The 21279-nt window shown below is 41.8% G+C and overlaps 1 protein-coding gene across 1 annotated transcript in view; it reads right to left on the reverse strand.

The window, feature by feature from the left end:
* LOC125448203 (uncharacterized) overlaps positions 1-20592 on the reverse strand; it is a 46317-nt gene extending 25725 nt beyond the window's left edge. The window contains exons 1-7 of the mRNA XM_059643379.1: positions 20307-20592; positions 18499-18697; positions 12972-13303; positions 12116-12261; positions 8137-8298; positions 7845-7999; positions 199-289 (exon numbers count right to left, since the gene is read on the reverse strand). Of these exons, the coding sequence (XP_059499362.1) occupies positions 199-289; positions 7845-7999; positions 8137-8298; positions 12116-12261; positions 12972-13303; positions 18499-18697; positions 20307-20356 (1135 nt within the window). The 5' untranslated portion in view covers positions 20357-20592. The remainder of the gene's footprint in view (positions 1-198; positions 290-7844; positions 8000-8136; positions 8299-12115; positions 12262-12971; positions 13304-18498; positions 18698-20306) is intronic.
* Between the last annotated feature and the right edge of the window lie 687 nt (positions 20593-21279).

Raw genomic sequence — 21279 nt, forward strand, 5'->3', positions numbered from 1 at the left:
TTAGATGGTATCATTGGTCATTGTTGGACTTAAAACACTTTTATAAAGAATGCAAACAGTATTTTCACACAGCGAACAAAATGGAAGAAAACTAAGGAGGTGGTTCAGGATGAGGCTGTGAAAAAAATGGGCTGTTATTCCCCATCCATCACATCACTTTTTACACATTGAAATTAGCAATTCTTTACAGGAGCTTACCTCTGGTACCCAGCTTCGCAATGCAGGAGGCGCGGCCCCAGGCAAGAGGAAGTGTGGGATGATTGCTGGGCATGTATGATGATCTTCCCATCTGCATGAAAAAGGGAAAATTAAAGAAACCAGTAACTATATTCATTCACAATCATTTTTTGTTTGAAAACAGCAGGAAAATAAGCTACCACATCCTGAAAAAGAGAGTTTTGCAGAAAATTCAATTCTATGCAAATTTCACTGACAGGTACCATAGATTGCTATCATCCACCACATGCATAGCATACCTATTCAAACATAAACAATTATGCAAAAAAAAACAGGGAATTGTGTAAATATTTAAAGGTTATTAGCATACTTCAAGTCAGAATTATACTGCTTGCAAACAGCCTCTTTGGTCAACTCATCAGCACTGACCAGATATCCCAATCAGACCTAGTTCCATTTAAGAGTCATCAAGTTGTACAGCGTGGAAACAGAGCCTTCGGTCCAACTCATCCAAGCCGACCAGATATCCTAAATTAATGTAGACACATTTGCCAACACTTGGCCCATATCCCTCTAAACCCTTTCTTTTTGTATACCCATCCAGACGCCTTTTAAATGTTGTAATTGTACTATCGTCCACCACTTCTTCTGGTAACTTACTCCATACATGCATCAGCCTCTGCATGAAAATGTTGCCCCTTTTAAATCTTTGCCCTCTCACCTTAAACCTATGCCCTTTAGTTTCAGTTTCCATACCCTGGAAAAAAGACCTTGGCTATTTACCTTATCCATGCCCTCATGATTTTATAAACCTCTATAAGGTCACCCCTCAGCCTCCAACGCTCCAGGGAAAATAGCCCCAGTCTATTCAGCCTCTCTCTATAGCTCAAACCCTCCAACCCCAGCAACATCCTTGTAAATCTTTTCTGAATCCTTTCAAATTTCACAACATCCGTCCTACAGCGGGGAAACCAGAACTGCATGCAATATTTCCAAACTGGTCTAACCAATGGTTTGTACAGTCGCACATGACCTCCCAACTCCTATACTCAATGCACTGACCAATAAATGCAAGCACATCAAATGCCTTCTTCACTATCCTATCTACCTGTGACTCCACTTTCAAGGAACATGAACCTGTACTCCAAGGTCTGTTTGTTCAGTTACACTCCCCAGGACCTTATCATTAAGTGTATAAGTCCTGCCCTGAAATCCTTTTCCAAAATGCAGCACCTCGCATTTATCTAAATTAAATTCCATCTGCCATTCCTTGACCCGTTGGCCCATCTGATCAAGATTCTGTTGTACCCTGAGGTAACCTTCTTCGCTGTCCACTACACCTCCAATTTTGGTGCTTCTTGCAAACTTACTAACCATACCTCCAACGTTCACATCCAAATCACTTATATAAAGGATGAAAAACAGCGGACCCAGCACTGATCCTTGTGGCACATCGCTAATCACAGGCCTCCAGTCTGAAAAGTAGTATCATCCTCTGTCTTCTTGCTTCAGGCCAGTTCTGTATCCAATTGGCTAGTGCACCAGCTATTCCTTTGATCTAACCTTGTTGACCAGTCTACCCAGAACCTTGTCGAACGCTTTGCTGAAAACCATGTGGAGAACATCTATCACTCTGCCTTCAACAATCTTGTCACCTCTTAAAAAAAACTCAATCAAATTAGTGAGACATGATTTCCCCACGCACAAAGCTATGCTGAATATAGCTAATGGATCCCTGCCTTTCCAAATGCATATAAATCCTGTCCCTCAGATTCCTCTCCAACAACTTACCCACCACTGACATCAGGCTCACTGGTCTGTAGTCCCCTTGATTTTCCTTGTGGTTCTTCAAAAATGGCACCAGATTAGATACCCTCCTGTCTTTAGGCACCTTACCCGTGGTTATCAATAATACAAATATCTTATCAAGGGGCCCAGGAATCTCTTACCTAGCTTCCCACAGAGTTCTGGGATACACCTGATCAGGTCCCAGGGACTTATCTACTTTTATGCGTTTTAAGACGTCCAGCACCTCCTTGTATGTAGTTTGAACTCTTTCAAGAAATCACTATTTATTTCCGAGTTCCCTAGCTTCCATATCCTCCATAGCAAATACTAACACAAAATACTTGTTTGGTATCTCACTCATCTCCTGCAGTTCCACACGTAGATTATCTTGTTGATCTTTAAAGGGGCCCTATTCTCTCACTTGTTACTTTTTTTGTCCTTAAATGTATTTATAGAATCTCTTTGGATTCTTCTTAACTCTATTTGCCAAAGCTATCTCATGTCCCTTTTATCTCCACTCCACACCCACCTTCCCTAGAGTATACTCCTACTGCCCTTTTACTCTTCTAGAGATTCACTTGATCCCGGCTGTCAATACCTGCCACGCGCCCTCGTTTTTCTTGGCCAGAGCCTCCATTTCTCTAGACATCCAGCATTCCCTACACCGATCAGTCTTGCCCTTCATGCTAACAGGAACATTCTGTCTCTGAACTCTCATTTTCTCATTCTTAAAGACTTCCAAACCATCCCTTTATCTGTGAATAGCCTCCCCCAATCAACCTTTGAAAGTTTTTGCATTATACCATCAAAATTGGCCTTACTCCAGTTTGGAACTTGAAACTTTTTGATCAGTTCTATCCTTTTCCATAATTATTTTAAAACTAATAGAATTATGGTCCCTTGCCCCAAAGTGCTTCTCCACTGACACCTCAGTTGCATCACCTGTCTTATTTCCCAACAGAAGGTCAAGTTTTGCTCCTTCTCTTAGTAGGTCCATCCACATATTCAATAAGAAAATTTTCCTGTACGCACTTAACAAATTCCTCTCCATCCAAGCCCTCAAGACTATGACAGTCCTAGTCTATGTTCAGAAAGTTAAAATCCCCTACCATTGAAACCCTATCTTTCTTACAGATGTCTGAAAAGTACTTCCAAATTTGCTTCTCAATTTCCTGCTGACTACTGGAGGGCCGATAGTACAATCCCAACAAGCTGGTCATTCCTTTCTTATTTTTAAGTTCCACCCATGTAACTTCATTGCATGACCTCCCAGGAATATCCTCCCTAAACATAGCTTTAACATTCTCCCACCAAAAATGCCACTCCCCCTCCTCTCTTGCCTCTCTTTCTATCCTTCCTATGGCATCTAAAGCCTGGAACATTAAGCTGCCAGTCCTGTCCATCCCTGAGCTAGGTTTCTGTAACAGCTGTGCTATCCCATCCCATGTTCCCAACCATGCCTTGAGTTCATCTGCTTTAGATTAGATTCGATTCCCTAGTGTGGAAACAGGCCCTTTGGCCCAACAAGTCCACACTGCCCCTTGAAGAATCCCACCAAGACCCATCCCCCTATAAACCCACTCACCCCTGAACACTACGGACAATTTAGCATGGCCAATCCACCTAGCCTGCACATCTTTGGACTGTGGGAGAAAACCGGAGCACCCGGAGGAAACCCACGCAGACACGGGGAGAATGTGCAAGCTCCACACAGACAGTCGCCCGAGGTTGGAACTGAACCCAGGTCCCTGGCGCTGTGAGGCTGCAGTGCTAACCACTGAGCCACCGTGCTGCCCTACTTGTCAGGCCTCTTGCATTGAGGTAAATGCAGTGTAATTTATCAGTCTTACCTTGTTTACTGCCAAGCTGTTTTGTCTGCCTTGACTATTAAACTTGCTTCCCTTTATCTATCAGGCCAGCCTCCGATTTATCTCTTTTCTCACTATCATTTTGGTTCCCCACCAGCAACCCCCCCAACTCCTTACTACTTTAAAGCCTCCCAAGTAGCACCAGCAAATTTCCCCACAAGGATATTGGTCTCCTTCCAATTCTGGCAGAACCCATCCCTCTTAAACAGGCCATTTCTACCCCAAAGAGATCCTAACGGTCCAAAAATCCTTGCCCTTTGTACCAGCTCTGCAGCCACGCATACATCTGCCCCATCCTCCTATCCCTACTCTCACTCACTCCCAGGCAAATTGATTCGTCATGGCATGGTCATGGGGAATACCTCAAAGAATGGCTGTACTCCAAATATTGGTTTAGTTGAGAAAAAGCGTGTGTGGACATATTCTTTCCGCTTGCAGGACCACATGTGAATTTCTGTAGCTTCTAACATGCATGTGTGAGCCAACCCAACTTATTGGCACCATGACTTTTGGCGTCTATAGCACAGAAAAAGATCCTTCAGCCCATCAAGTCTGCGCCGGTCAAAAGCAAGCACCTAACTCTTCCAATCCCATTTTCAGCACTTGACCCATCGTCTTGTGTGCCTTGGCATTGCAAGTGCACATCTAAGTACTTCTTAAATGTTATGAAGATTTCTGCCTTTACCAACCCTACAAAGCAATAAGTTCCATATTCCTGCCATCCTCTAGATGAAAAGCTCTCTCCTCAAGTAACTTTTCAGCAGCAAGCTGGCACTGCAATTCATATACCACATTCCTCATATGTGTGGTTAAGTAGAACACCCTTTTAGCTTGACAGTAGCATCCTGCTATTGCCAAACAATTTGTGTTGCTACTGCACAGTAGCAGCGTGTAATGGCTTACTCAAACTCCTAAGATATCTTAGCTCCCATGAGTACCTGGAGGTAGACAGAGCACTTGTTAGGATCAAAAGTGGTAGCCTGAGGCCCTTTTGTGTTGTTGTGTTTCATACAGCAAACAATGATCTGATTGCAGCAGCCATTATTGCGCAGGACAGCTTTGTGCAAGCTTAATGCTGAAAGATGTTGCATCAATCAGTTACTGGCTTGGGTGTATTTGCAAGGCTGTCACTAAAGGCCAATCTTATAGCGTGTGGAACTATAGGAATTCCAACATGCTTCCTGACCAGTAATGGTAGCTTGCGGTAGACAGTGGCAGAGAACCTATAAGCAGATTTCTCAAATGAACACATTGAGGAAAGGGCGCTTGTTTGACTGCTCCACTTCACAGGTGAATTTGAGCGCAGGTGGTGCCCCTTAAAGTGTGGAAAGAAGTTCTTGCACGTAGCTGCAGAAATAAATATAGCAAATGTCATCCACCTTTCGGAAATATGCAAGGGGTTGGATATTAGGGTTCATTCCAATCAAAGACAGGTTTCTTGTAAAAACCAACAAAGAAGCTAATGAGAGCTGGGTCTAGAGGGGATCCCATGGCAACGCAATCTATTTGTGCATAGATTACGTCACTGAAACTGAACTCAAACTGTGTGGATTAAGTTGATAAGTTCAATGAATACAGACAATTGTAGTATGTCTAGATCACCACGGCAATAGTGACATGGTATACTTGCAAATAGGTTATCAATAGCAAATGAACACATGGAAGCAGTATTGGTATCAATTTGCAAGCCCTGATTGGTCTTCACAAAGGTGAAGGAACCCACCACCATTTATGTGGAAAACTCATCTAAAACTATTTATAGCAACTCACTCAACAATTTGGCCAACTCATGTAGTGCAGAACCAGTCATAGACAAGACAGGACAAAAAGAACATCATTTTTGGTCCATCTTAGGTAGCTCATACACTAGTGGACACAACCAGACAGGTTATTGTTCTTACAAGTCCAAAAAACATTCTTTCGCAAGTTGTTTTCAAACAACATTGCTCAGAAAAAGACAGTAGAAACTGCTGATTTTAAACACGTTCCTAGTGAAACAGAGTTTTACTTATACTTTTGTGAAATTTAGTTGACTGTATTTGCTGCTCACAATGCATTGTCCTCAACAGTGGGAGGCCAAAGATGAACTTAGTGACCATTACATGGAACACCTGTCGTGCCTGTAAAAGTGACGCAGATTTCCAGTTGCTTGCCATTTTAATACAACATCTTACTCTTATGCGCACATTTTCTGTTCTAGGCTACTACCGTGTTCCAGTGAAGCCCAATGCAAGCTGGAGGAACAGCATCACATTTTCCACATAGGCACTTTACAGCCTTCTGGACTCAACATTTGGAGTTCAATAATTTCAGACCATGATCTCTGTCCTGTATTTTATCTGGCCCTACCCAAGTGTCGTGTGTTCAAGGGTGTGTTTTCAGAGCTGTCCTATAGTCTGAGCCACTTCCTTAGGTCCTAAGAAGAGTCAATTGCACTTTATACATTCATTCTGGCTCTCTCTCCTGAAATGCTGCCAGATCCGCCGAGTTTCTCCAGCACTTTCTGTTTTTAAGACAGATGTGTATGTCTGGGTTGGTCCTAGGCCTTGCAATGCTACCAGACTTTGGTGCTGCATGTGAAAATAAAATCAATTAATTGGGTATCTGGCAATGTGTGCTCCATCAGCTAGGTGCACTTTCAAGTACTCAGCGTCTTCACGCCTTTAAGAATCAGAGTTGACCTGGTGCGTTTGAATGTAAGCAAAATCTTGGCAGTTAACTTTTCCCTGATACATTCTCCAAGGCAACACCTCTATCAATTAAAGTCCACTTGCCAACAATCAGCACCCTTTTCCTATGCAATACAAACTGTTGCCCCCTTTGGGATTTGGCATTCTTGCATCTCTGTACTCATTAGGAAAAAAGGAAAAACTTCAACAGCATGTCTCTTTTTAAGCAGTGAGACAAGTTGGCTCAATTATTGACAGTGTTGAAGCAATATAAGCTGCACAGTATCAGATTAAATGAATGCTACAAAAAAAATGGTCTCTGTTTCAATCTCCTAAGTACAATTTCAAGAGATTTTTCTTCAAGGAATGTAGTGTCAGTTGATCATTAGATGCAAACAAAAAAACCTTAGATACATACACCACATATCACAATCTTAGGATGTCCTAAAGCAACTACCAGCCAATTAAGTACTGTTGAAGTGCAATTCCTGTTGTAGTGTAGAAAACATAGTTTGCACAGAGTTCCCATAAATGTTTTTAATGCGGTGCAGTTTCTGAAGCAGATTGCATGTACCAGATGCTTCTCTTGATCAGAGCATGAAACCATAAAATTGGTGAACAATAGCAGTTGTTCCTGAGTATAGTATGGGTACATTTTATACCTCAGGAAATGTTAATTACATAAACTGGAGACACAGAAAAGCAATGTGTTCAGCTCCCCGCAACTGAATCAAATTAAGCGCTACACTGAATGAATCAATGAATGAATGGTGAAAAAAAATCCTAAATCACCTCATCAGCTTTAGGAGAGATGTCCCTCATTTGCATTAGGAAGAATGACTTGTAACATGCTAACCACTTCAAAGGTTCTGTATTGCAAGTCCAATGCCTTATATATCAGCCCTACTCTCCAACTCCTTATTACAGGGCTCGTGTAGGATTGGGAATCATGCCTACCATAAACTCAACCGTTTTTCAGGGAATCCCAGCTCCCTGTAATAATTTCCCTCCTTTGCTACAAATGTGCTTTGCTGCTTGGTCTTTGATTTTACCCATGAGCCAAAAGAAACAGCATGCTTTGAATAACAAATGTAATACAGCACAGTTGTGCGCTGCTGCCAAAATTGTGCACCACAGTTACTGGAGTAGCTCTGGTCAAGTTCAAAATAACAGTGTTTTTGTTTGCTAAAAGGATTTTGTTTTAATAGCATTTGCAAATCAGTACAAGTGATAATTGTGACAAAGACCTCTAAACCTACATAAACACAAAATTGCTTACAAACATAGAATGTTGCGATTTCTTGCAGCAAATATCTTTTGCATTTTTTTCAAAGAGACCTACCACATATGGACTTTGCGCAGGATACTTGCAATGAGGTGCACTGTCCTTCTCAGGGGCTCGCACTGTCATGCTAGATTTGCCATACATGTCGTTGAAAATATTCTCGTCATCAAAAGTTGATGGGGCATTCCCAAGTGCCATACCATCGTTATTACCTACACCAAGAGAATCCACACAATGAAATCAACTATGGCTGTAGGTTTTCTTTACAGTTTGAAATCTAACAATGTTTTGAGTTTGAAATAAAATTTCAAGAGTTGAGAAAAGGGGATACTAAAAGTAGGAAAAATACCTTGTTTTGGATTAGATGGCTCAGGATTTTGGATATTCGTTTTCACAGACACTGTGTGCGCCAGACTGAGTTTGTGGTTGGTAACATTAAAAGCATTAATTCCAACATTCGATAGGATGCTCTGTAGAGCCATTGGGTTACTCACAAAATCTTCACTATTGTCTACAATTGTACAGAAAGATAGTTACTTCAGATCCCCTCGATGGAAAAATGACACCAAATTTTGCATCACTTTTGGAAATGTAGTATACCGCCACTATACTACAAATAGCAACTCAAGAGGTTTGAAAGAATGTTGAATTATCAATCTCACTGCCTACATTTATACATAACATAAAACAGCTCGAAACACATTTTGTCCCTTTGTTGCAAGAAATCCAGGAGTACATTAATTCCTATTGTAAAATGATTTCAGAACATGAATCTGAAACATAGAAGGTGATTTGTATAGGTAACATTACTTTATCCAGATGATTGATGCGAGGGATAGAAGAAAATTGGTAATTTTTAAAAATAGCAGGTGTTAAGAATGGAAATGGATACCATTCCAAGTTACAAAATGGCAGATTCATGGTAACAGACACAGAACATGCTTGCCATGAATAACTTTGCAGCTTGATGAGGGAGCTGCTTCTAATCTCTCGCAGAGAGAGAATAAGAAACTCCATCATGAATATGAAAGGCAAATGCATGTGGGAAATAGTGTTCAGATGATAAACAGACGTTATGTTTGGTGAACTATTATTCAATGGCAGTCCACATTCTTCAAGGAGCGCAACTTTCCCCCCACAGTGGTCGAGAACGCCCTTGACCGCGCCTCCCGCATTTCCCGCAACACATCCCTCACACCCTGCCCCCGCCACAACCGCCCAAAGAGGATTCCCCTCGTTCTCACACACCACACCACCAACCTCCGGATACAACGCATCATCCTCCGACATCTACAATCCGACCCCACCACCCAAGACATTTTTCCATCCCCACCCTTGTCTGCTTTCCGGAGAGAGCACTCTCTCCGTGACTCCCTTGTTCGCTCCACACTGCCCTCCAACCCCACCACACCCGGCACCTTCCCCTGCAACCGCAGGAAATGCTACACTTGCCCCCACACCACCTCCCTCACCCCTATCCCAGGCCCCAAGATGACTTTCCACATTAAGCAGAGGTTCACTTGCACATCTGCCAATGTGGTATACCGCATCCACTCTACCCGGTGTGGCTTCCTCTACATTGGGGAAACCAAGCGGAGGCTTGGGGACCGCTTTGCAGAACACCTCCGCTCGGTTCGCAATAAACAACTGCACCTCCCAGTCACAAACCATTTCCACTCCCCCTCCCATTCTTTAAATGACATGTCCATCATGGGCCTCCTGCAGTGCCACAATGATGCCACCTGAAGGTTGCAGGAACAGCAACTCATATTCCGCTTGGGAACCCTGCAGCCCAATGGTATCAATGTGGACTTCACCAGCTGCGAAATCTCCCCTTCCGCCACCGCATCCCAAAACCAGCCCAGTTCGTCCCCTCCCCCCACTGCACCACACAACCAGCCCAGCTCTTCCCCTCCACCCAGTGCATCCCAAAACCAGTCCAACCTGTCCCTGCTTCCCTAACCTGTTCTTCCTCTCACCCATCCCTTCCTCCCACCTCAAGCCGCACCTCCATCTCCTACCTACTAACCTCATCCCACCTCCTTGACCTGTCCGTCTTCCCTGGACTGACCTATCCCCTCCCTACCTCCCCACCTATACTCTCCTCTCCACCTATCTTCTTTTCTCTCCATCTTCGGTCTGCCTCCCCCTCTCTGCCTATTTATTCCAGAACGCTCACCCCATCCCCGTCTCTGAAGAAGGGTCTCGGCCCGAAACGTCAGCTCTTGTGCTCCTGAGATGCTGCTGGGCCTGCTGTGTTCATCCAGCCTCACATTTTATTATCTTGGATTCTCCAGTATCTGCAGTTCCCATTATCAGTGGCCAGAGACCAATGTTTCCACCTTATCAGGAGCTGTATGTTGGTGGTAGGGGAGGTCATGGCAGCTGCAATGCAATCTGTTGTTTCTCAGCAATGTCAGAATCTGTGAGCCGCCATTAACTCAACCACCTCACTGATCAATGGAGACACCGATCAAGGGTCCAGTGGAATGATGATATCTGGAGTCCACCGACCTGATACTGCCAGAGAAACACATGTTCTGAGAGGGAAGGCCTAGCATGGCAGTGAAACATGAAAGTTGATGTCAGTCCAGAAATAGCTTCAATATAAACAGTGACCAGTTGTCATGAAAGGACAGCCAGCCAGGACCCAGGCCTCGTCTGTAGTGGATCAGAAGGCCAACCACTTCCAATTACATCTGTGAACAGGTTGATTAAAAAAATCATTACATGTGAGCCTCCTTTCATTTAGGATTCTTGTGGTGCAGTGTTAATGCCCCTACCTCCGGATCAGAAGACCTAGGTTCAAGTCTCCCCTGCTCCTGAGGTATTTCTGAACAGATTGATTAAAAATATCATGACAGATTTCTAAGGGCTCAGGAGGCTCAGATTCAAGTCCCACTGTTCGAGGTGGGTGTCATAACATCTCTGAACAGGCTGATTAGAAAATAAAATGACGGATTTCTTGTTACAATATAGGATGTGGGTGGTTGAGAAAATGTTCCTTTATTTGAAAGAGAGAGTGGGGTAAGACACAAGTGCAAAAGAGCTGTGCTCGAATGGACCTTGCAGTAAATTCTGCCCGATTCCCTTTTGTTCCATCATGTGCTGCTCTTCTATAATAATGACAATGTGCCACATCTACACCAAGAAAGCTCTCATTGAGGGGAAGAGAGTGAAGAATTGAGTCCTATCCTAACAGAAGGCAGTTTAAGTGAATTCTCAGATTTAACTTACCTTACACTTCGGGAATGCAAAAGGTGGAAACTGGGCGCTGCAGTGCTAATGGCCCTCATTATAATATGAAAACAGCATCGCTTTGAACTTGGTTGACAAATTGTGGGAAGGCACAAAGAGCCCATGGCAAATAGCGAATGAGAAAAGACTCAAATGTGAGGTGGAACTTGACATGAACAACATTTGCCCTTTTCTTTCCACAAAATTGTGCTCTGATTAGGTGGTCAAATTATGCCAAAATGACTTGGAAATTCTCCACTAGATTTTTTACAATTTTTTTTTAAACTCACTGGACAATTAGTTTTATCATAGCATCTTTAGTTAGTTGTCGGTGCAAAGCCTATCAATTACATCTAGAATTTGAAACTTTCGAGTGAATATCACACACCAATATTATTGCATTTGCCTTGGGAGCATTTTGCCATTAAATTAGAAACACAGAAGTTTATAGAGAATGGGCCACAAGTTTTCAGCCAATGTTGAACTCATCTACATCCCAGGACTATGTTGCAATCCATGAGACTGAAGGACTCAAAATGGGAGAGAACTTCTGACAATTGAAGTCAACCTTTTTAAATCAATATTATTATTCTAAATGTAAGTTTACAGTGTACAATTTTTCACCCTTGCTCCATCTTTCTATTTACCACAAGAATGGATCTTATGTTTAAACTCACCATTAAACAATGAACCGTTTTTTTTCTCCTGCAGAACAGAAAACCTCCACACCTTCAGTCAGGCAAAAGGAGAATGACACTGACAATTAGCACGAAGCAGGAGTTATGCTTTTCCTAAAGGTAGCTGCATAGCAATATCATTTCTCTCTTTTATTCAAATTTTGTGTTGCGACTCAAGGGAGTTCACAGCATGGGAATAGGGCAAAGCTTCCACAATTCTTCTCTCCACATTTCCAATCACATCAGTTGGTAATGAAGGGCGAGCAATCCTAATGAAACTGGGCTTTGGTTTTATAAATTTGCATCAACTGGGGCTCACATGAGTCATCCATTTAAAACAGTGGGTCCATCACACATGTCCCCACATACATTCTACTTTCTTTGAGATTGCATTGAAGGATTTATTCCAAATACCTGTATTTGGTTTAATAGTCTTAGTCTGCAGGACCTCTATTTTTGCTTTTTCTGGTGGCAAAGGTGGCTTGATCTCAGATGCTGAATTCGGAATGTAGGAGCTCTTAGTTTTACTTGGAGTGATATTTGCCTGGCAAGGAACAAAGCTAGAGACAGACAAGAACAGTGAAACCACATTGTTAACACAAGTACTAAATCAGACAGACCAGAAGCTCAAGATCATTGAATGCTATTAATAACTTGAGGACTCCATAATGTTAAAAATAGTTCTCATACAATAACCAGTTAAGGAAGATAAGAATGATCTGGGTTTGTGCTATAAACTTAGTATCTTGCATTTATAAATTACGTACTCAATGCTGAAGCCATTCTATCAGCTTAAAACAGATTCAAAACGATTGATATGTCACCCCCTTCCCAATTACATGATTAGAAGGCAATGGCCTCTATTCTCTGGCTATTGGTTCAGGAACAGATTCACAAGTTACCTGCTCAGGCTTATTTGTAAAAACAAAAGGTTGATCATTTAAAATCCTGCAGGCAACAAAGTGACAAACTGTGAATCAATCATGATCAACCTCCAAGTCATTTTACAGCAGATCAAAGTTTACATTTGTATTTTCACAAATTAATTTGCTCCAATAGTACATGAATTAGCACTTTGTGCCCTGTTGACTATATTTCAGCCAGCTTGCGTTGGAAGTGGAAGGTAATTAGCCAAACAGACTTTTACACGATTTTACACATTAAACTAATTTAAAAAGGATGAATGTAATTAATAATAAAGTCTTATGAAATATTGGTTAAATAGATTATGTCATACCTGATTTACTATTCTATTATTTTATATACTTACCAATTCTCTTTGTTTGCCATCTCATTCTGGTCAAGTTTCAGCGTTGCAATGCCAGAATCTAAGTCTCTGCACTCTTGGTGAGCTGCCAGCCCACAGCCATGGGTCTGGATAGGTTTTGATTCAACTGCAGTTTGATTTGTAGCTGCGATCACATTATTGGCACCGACTAGATAATTTCCCTCAGAAACAGCCAGCTCTTTCTCGACTGTTGTAGATGATATTACTTGCAGATTATGATCTGCACTCACAGGCTGAGTTGACTTGGCTCCTCTGGATGTTGCAAAGGTAAATGGAATTGGCTGAGTGCAGGCCTTTTTGGCAGTTGCTTGTTTCTAAAACAATAAATGAAGTACAATAATATCAAAGAAATGATCAACTACCTTTGGAATAAAAACATTCAAATTAAAACATGACAACTACCAACACAAGTTTACTTAAAAATTCGTGAATTCAACTTGTCAATTTAGGCACATGCTAAGCAATCAAAAGATGAAATTATATTCAGGAAATTTACCATGATAATATTCTCTGCAAATTCTCAACCTAGAATACAAATAAGTGACACAGACTATAGTAGAACTACCTCAACAAAATCTTTTGAATGCTGGAGGAGGGCATCTAGTTTTATAAGTTTTAAAATGTGTTGAACAAGCTGCATGGCAATAAAGTTTTTTAAAACCAAAATCAAAAAAAAAGTCTGAATTATTTTATGAGGTTTTATTTAGGAACCATTTTTTTGAAAGAAGAAAAATATTGCTAAAGCTCTTTCTTTGATATTTTGGCATTCTTGTATCTGTCCAGATGAGTCCAAGGAAATCACAATATTTATACTAAAAGGAGAAAAGTGAGCTGATTCAGTGACAAGTGAACTCTGACTGGCTGAGACATTGTATGGAGAAAGCCACAGGGAACTACAGGCTTCCCAAGCTCCTGGCTAATTCTAAAAACATGCAAGCCTTTAAGATATTCTTTATGGTTGCAGAGGATGGGTTCCTGCATACAAATATATGTCACTTCTAGCAGGCACAAAAGAAAACATTATGAATACGACTGATTATCTTCAAGTGGTTGCTTGAGTAGCTTTTTTGAAGCATGCTCAGGATTGTTCAGCTAGTGTTACCCAGTCAATAGATGTTTTGCTTTGGGTTTTGCAAGCCTGGGCTGATTGAGTACAAAGTTTTACACCTTGTTGAATTACCAGGGAATCTGGGGAGTCTATAGTTCCCTGATATAACAAGGTGTAGAGCTAGATGAACACAGCAAGCCAAGCAGCATCAGAGGAGCAGGAAGGCTGACATTTCGGGCCTAGACCCTTCTTCAGGGATGGGGGAGGTGAAGGGGGTTCTGAAATAAATAGGGAGAGAACCACAAATAAATAGGGAGAGAGTGTCTAGGCCTGAAACGTCAGCTTTCCTGCTCCTCTAATGCTGCTTGGCTGAATGTGTTCATTCAGCTCTACACCTTGTTATCTCAGATTCTCCAGCATCTGCGATTCCTACTATCTCAGTCTATAGCTCCCTGTTGCCTTCTGCTTGACAAAACCTCAGCCAACCAAAGTTTACTTACTAACTAATCATCAACCTTTTCCGCTGTAGTAGAAACTGTTGTGGTCATCTGAAATTGACAATTGTGTGTTTGTCTCTATGAATGCAAGAAAAAATCTTGGGCAATGTCTCTGTTCAGTGAGATTCAAGTTCTGTACTACAAAGTGACCATTTTTATAAATTATCCATCACCATTAAATTCAACCTAGTGAGTCAGAAGAATGAACACAAGGTGGCTCCATGTGAACTCAATCACTGTAAAACACATTTTTGGTCATTTTAAAATCTTGCAAAGTATGGGGTGCAACAGCACACAAAACAAAAGATATCTTTTGTCATCTTCACTAGGATACTGATGGGGGTGCTAAAATGCATTGCCATGTCTGAAGCAGGAGGGAAGAAGAGCCATGAGAGCACATGTGCTCCTGCTGTGCTCATGCATTTGGACATCCAGTCTAGGATAGGAATGAGCTATGATTGTTTGAACACAAAGAGGGAAAAACAATGTCCTACACATGCTTAAATGAACAGTTAAATGACTCCTGTATTAAGTGATCAGGACACCGACAGTCATGGAACCCCTAACTATCCTAAACTAACACCTTGAGGATAGAATTGGGAAAAAGGAAGCTTTTCATGCCTGCACGATACAAGTCTCAGGTGTGATGAATACACTGAATTTTTACAACAACTCTTCTAAACAGAAGAAGCAATTATTTCAAGGGGGAGATTAAATTCTATATGTGGTTTAGTTGATGATTGAAGCCCTTTATGACATCTTTACAGTATGCAATTATGCATGATTAAAATTCATGCATAATGTGGAGGCATTCACACTGCTTCCACGTATTAATGGTGTGTTTTGGTTACCCAGCTAAGTGCAAAAGAGTCACCAAACACATGCACAAGATTTGTATTTTAACAGTTTTACTTTCAACTAATCACATGATATAATGTTCAATAAATTAATGGGGTCTTTGTAAAATTTTGAGATTTAAAATATTAATAACTAACAACTGTAGAAATCTGCAGCATCTCAAGCCCAATTTCTGCCAATGACTGGATTGTGCAATCACATTACATGGTTTGAAACTCAGCTAAAATAAAACAACACAAGGAAAGGCTTGCATTTTTCGAACACTTTTCACAATGACCAGTCATCCCAAAGCACTTTATAGTGAATTAAATACTTTTAAAGTGTTGTCACTGTTGGAAACCCTGCAAGTAATTTCCATTGAGCAAACTCCCAAATACAGCAATGAGAACTGTGTTTTGAGATGTTGGTTTGAGGGATGAATGTTGGCTGTTCTTTGAAATCATTCATTGAACTTCTATGTCTACCCAAGCTAGCAGATGCAGGTCTCAATTTAGCATATCATCCTGACATTACAACGTTCCATCAGCACTGCTTTGGATTACCAGCCGAGATTTATGTGCTGACAACCTGCAGAGGAACTTGAACCTAAAACCTTGTGATTTACAGGCAAATGCTACCAATTGAGCCACAGCTAACAAGGCTTCTATTTATCTTTGAGCCAGCATGACTTAAAGATAAAAATCCACCTAAAGTTGTATGGGAGCTTGAAGAAATGTGCACCTAGCTTCTGTTGGGTATGGACCAGAGTAGATTAGATTTGATAGGTGGCAGCATCTCACTAAACAGTCACAGCTGGGAGATGACTGGCATGTGAAATTCTGTTTACGAAGGCATTTAATTTTCCAGAGATAAGGCATAGAGCTGGATGAACACAGCAGGCCAGGCAACATCAGAGGAGCAGGAAAGCTGACGTTTCAGGCCTAGCCCCTTCTTCAGAGGATTTTCTGAAGCAGGGTCCTGACCCGTAACGTCAGCCTTCCTGCTCCTCTGATGCTGCCTGGCCTGCTGTGTTCATCCAGCTCTATGCCTTGTTATCTCAGATTCTCCAGCATCAGCAGTTCCTACTACCCCTTTCATTTTCCATCTGGCCGAGGAGTGCTTACTCACAACACACGAAAACAATGTGTAATTAAAATGATCATTCCCACCACTAACAGCCCACACTGTGAGCACAAAATAAAAATCATGTACAGAAACAGCATATACAGAATACATTTTTTCAAACAAGTTGTGAAATAAACTTTGCCAGTTTGGTCACATGGATCAATTACAGAACAGACTCCATCAAAGATGAGCTTGTTGAATAGTTACAATCATTAAATACCAGGTAGGAAAATACAACAGCGCTTCATCCGAGGCTGCACCGATGATGTAACCCAGCAGGGTAATGAAATGTCTCCAGAACAACAAACAAGCTTGGTGAACCAACCAACCACAACATCCACAACCCGTGCTACAAATCTACTCGAAAACCCTGGTTACAATCATGCTTTTCATGCTTCTTTGGGATAGTTTTCTCAATTTACTGTGGGGATCTACACCAAAATTAGATACGTACCTTGATTCCCACACAGTACAAGTAACATTTGCATCAAGCAAACATAAAGGCAATTGTCTCTTATCGAAGATGGCTATCTAACCACTGCCCTGTGACATTCAATGTTATTGCCATCACTGAAGAACCCGCTATCACCACCTTGGGGTTACCATTGACCAAAACTCAACTGCACTCACCATATAAATACCATGGCTACAAGAGCAGGTCAGAGGCTTGAAATACTGCAGGAAGTAACTCACTTCCTGCTTCCCTAAAGCCTCCACCATCTACAAGGCACAAGTCAGGAGTGTGATGGAATAGTCCCCACTTGCGTCTGGATGAGTGCGGCTCCAACAGTCAAGAAGTTTGACACCATCCAAGACAAAGCAGCCCACTTGATTGGTGCCACGGCCACTCCCTCCACTACCGATGCTCAGTAGCAGCAGTGTGTACCATCTACAAGACACACTGCAGAAATTCACCAACTAACTTTAGATAGCACCTTCCAAACCCACTTCCATTTGGAAGGACAAAGGCAGCACATACATGGCAACAGAACCACCTGCAACTTCACATTGCAAGCAACTCACCAACCTGACTTGGAAATATATTGCTGTTCCTTCACGATTGCTGGGTCATATTCCTATAATTTCCTCCCTAAAGGAACTGTGGGTCAACCTGCAGCACATGAACTGCAGCTGTTCAAGAAGGCAGCTCACCACCACCTTCTCAAGGGCAACTAGAGACAGTCAATAAATGCTGGCCCAGCCACTGCTGCTCATATCCCATGAGAGAATTTAAAAAAAGGTTATTTTGATAGACACTCTCAGCAAACACGATTCACACCAAGAGAACCAAAGTCAAAAAATCTCATTTGTATTCAAAGTGGACAGATTGGAGCTTTTGAAGGTTTGCGTAATTCAAAGAAATTGTTCAAACTTTCCTACTACAGAACAGTGTCACCAGAGCCCCTCAGTGAGAGACTGATTGCTAAAATTCAATAATCTCTTTTAAAATTAAGGTCTTGGGTTCAGGAGACGAACATTTGACTTTCCCCATGGGTATAATTGGGAGCTAAAGTGCAATTCATCAAAACATTTGCATAAAGTTTACATTACAGAAACAGGCTATTCAGCCCAGCCTGACCACATTCTGCTGCTGTCCCCTTGGCCCTGGTCCCACTGCCCTCCACCCTCAGGTCACTTCTCTTAGACATGTTTTGCTCCTGCACAGAATTGTCTATCTATGGCTCATTTACAACATGTAATTTTTTAAGATCACATTATAAACAAAATTTCACTATGTGTTATACTTATGGCTTCCTAGTTCTGTTCAGCTCCACAAGTGGAAACACCTTTTCTACACCTACCCTACCAAACACTAATTTCATTGAAGACCTTTATCAGGTCACATACCCTTAGTCTCTTTGTGAGACAAGAACCCCCGCCTGCACAGAAACACATCCCACTTCCTGATACACCGAATTAGGAAACTTCCCCAATATCATATTAAAGATCAGCAAGTTCTTGAACATATTGAAATGTCACGTGTACTGGATACTACCCTTACCTTCAGAAACTTTTTATCCCACTGTTGATGTAACTTTTTGAAGTCTGGAACAGATTTCACCTTTAACTTTTTCACTGGTATAGGTAGCCTGCTGCCACTCATAGCAGCTCCTTTCTCTGGCCTCACTGGTCTTAGACAGTTCTCTTTATTGGCCACAGTTGGCTTCACAGGTCGAGCCTTTTGAGTGAGACACTCATTTCTGCCAAAAGATCAGACCATTATTCAACAAGTTCTGTAGTGTGTTACACTATATCAAAACAAAATGTTGGCAAATTATTTTTCTATCAGGTAACAATGTACTGAAACTGATCATCAACCATATGGGTACCTCCAGCATTCATGAATGTGTAATCAAAGGTGGTACTTAACAATGGCAGGGGTATTGCCTGCAAAAATCAACATGGGTCTCGTCTTTCAAGCATTAACTTCATAGATTCCTCCCCTGCCACCAGATTGGCCAAGACGACAGAATGAACATGCAGTTACCAAATCAAAACACCAAGCCACATTTGTACCAAACACTTAAGTCCCCTCTCAGACCATGGTCTTTTTCTGGTAAATGATGTGCTCAATCCCAAGGTGTTGCCACTTAGTCTGCAACCTCCATGTGTCTACTTTCTTGCTTACAGTACCCTTTTCTAATCTCAGGTTAGAAATTAAACAGAAGAAACACTGGCAAAATGCATCAGAGCAATCATCTCTGAGCAGAATGCTGACAGTAAGTCATTGCTAGGGCTAGAGGTTTGGAACTCAGGAGTGCAGTAAAGAGTTAGATGAGCAATTGACATGGGAAAGTATAACACTTCCATTACTTTGTATGATGTCACAAAGTCTGTAACTCTTAACAGAGCTAAATAACTAGTGCTTTGTGTTAATTTGCTATGATGAAAACAGTTGAATTAGTGATTTGTTATTCATCCCATCTCACCAGGTAGTTGACTGATGTGATTCATTACATCATCTAGCAATCATTCCATAGTACTTCCCCTCTTTTCTTGATCTAAGTGTGCACATCTCAGATTTCTGATTTTCGAAGAAAGATACAACCCCAAAAAAATCAACTGTTCTCTCCACAAATGCTAACTGACCTACATGTTTCCAGTCTTTTTTGTGTAGACATAACCTACAAATTTCCCATCTTACAAAAGCAGTACTATAGATGCTGGAAATTTGGAAAAAAGGAAATGCTCGAAGTAGGTCAGGCAACATCTGTGGAGAGAAACAGGGGCAACGTTTCTTCAATCTGAAATATTAACTCTTTCTCATGACAGATGTTGCCCGATATGTGAGTATTTCCAGTACTTTTTGATTTTTATTGCACATTTTACAGATTTTGCATTCTCTTCAACTCTCGCTCTCTCAGAAAACTCCTACAAGAGTGGGCCTGAAGCTAAGTTTCTGTCTGTGCTGCTCTCAAATCGACTCTAAAAGGCACATGAGGCAGCACCCTGATCGAGATTGCCACAATTACACTCATCAGCACCTCCATGGGTACTTAAGCCCAAGAACATATTGTACATTAACGTGCATAAACCACGATGTATTTGTGTCTGAAGTCAAACGATAATGAAACAAGAATATTAGACTTTGCAGAGGGGAGGTACGACGTGCTTACTGTTTAAATAGTCACCTTATGAACTGCTGGGTCTTCTTAGTTTCGGTTATTTTCTATATACCGCGATCAGTGGTACAAGTAGATACGGTTGACCTAAACGGTGGGATGCTGTTCTAACCATGTCTAGTAAGGAATTATGTCAAGTTGGAGACAGGCCACTCGCATCCCGATCGGCCCTACTAGATATACTCACGGAGGAGCAGTCGATTCCGACGCTCCCGTCACGGTAGCGGCAGCCATCATCGGCGAAGTTTTTTTCTGTAAACAATCAAGGCCTCTGTTGTCTTCTCTCGGCGCAGCTTCTACTCAAAGTTTTTAAGTTTTCTGACCGTAGCTTTTAACTACGCCTCAGCCAGTGGAACCACAGATCCAGGCAACTCGCTTCTACCAAAGTTGAATTCTCCCGTTTGGTTCCTAAAGAAAAAAATAGTGAGTACACGATTGGTCCGTTTCTCCGCCGAACCGTCCAATCAACCGCTGCAGAGCAAAAACATCACCGGGGCAACCCGCACGTTCTTGTCCAATTCTTGCGAGACTTCCTGCGAGCTCGAGCCGGTTGCGGAGCGCGAGTGGAGTTTTTGTTGTGTTTGGGAGGGGCTGACGTACATTGCGCACACAAGGGAATGATTATTTAATTTTCCACATTTTCACTCTGCTTTCATTACAGCCGAGATTGTCGTGTGCGCCCCTTTAATTTGAATACTCAATAAAGTCATCCTTGCCGACACCAGTTTGTGGCAGGACAGTTGTTTGTCGTCAGCGGTTCAGGTCTTTTAACCGAAGTTTCACACTTGGAGTGTAATAGTAGTGTATGGCTCATAAGACGGATAACGGGAGATAACATCCGCTACCCTTACTGGCAATCCAGATGGCTAACGTTCGTGCCCCAGTACCACGTATTTATATGGTATTGCTAAGCTTGTGTCGCCTTACGTGAGCTGACGTGCCTAGAGTTGTGGCATCGGAATAAAAGCTCCGGATTTGAAGCGGACATTTGCGGCAATGAGGATCAGCCCTCGTATCGTATTACTACTGGGCATTCAGGGAAAAGGTTACAATTGTCCCTGAACTCCTTCGTGCCATTTTCCATCGGAACTTCTCGTAAGAATTAATGTATGGACAAGAATATGTACTCGAGTGGACTCAATGACAATATAGATAACAAA

This window comes from Stegostoma tigrinum, chromosome X (assembly GCF_030684315.1).
Source record: "Stegostoma tigrinum isolate sSteTig4 chromosome X, sSteTig4.hap1, whole genome shotgun sequence".
NCBI lineage: Eukaryota > Metazoa > Chordata > Chondrichthyes > Orectolobiformes > Stegostomatidae > Stegostoma > Stegostoma tigrinum.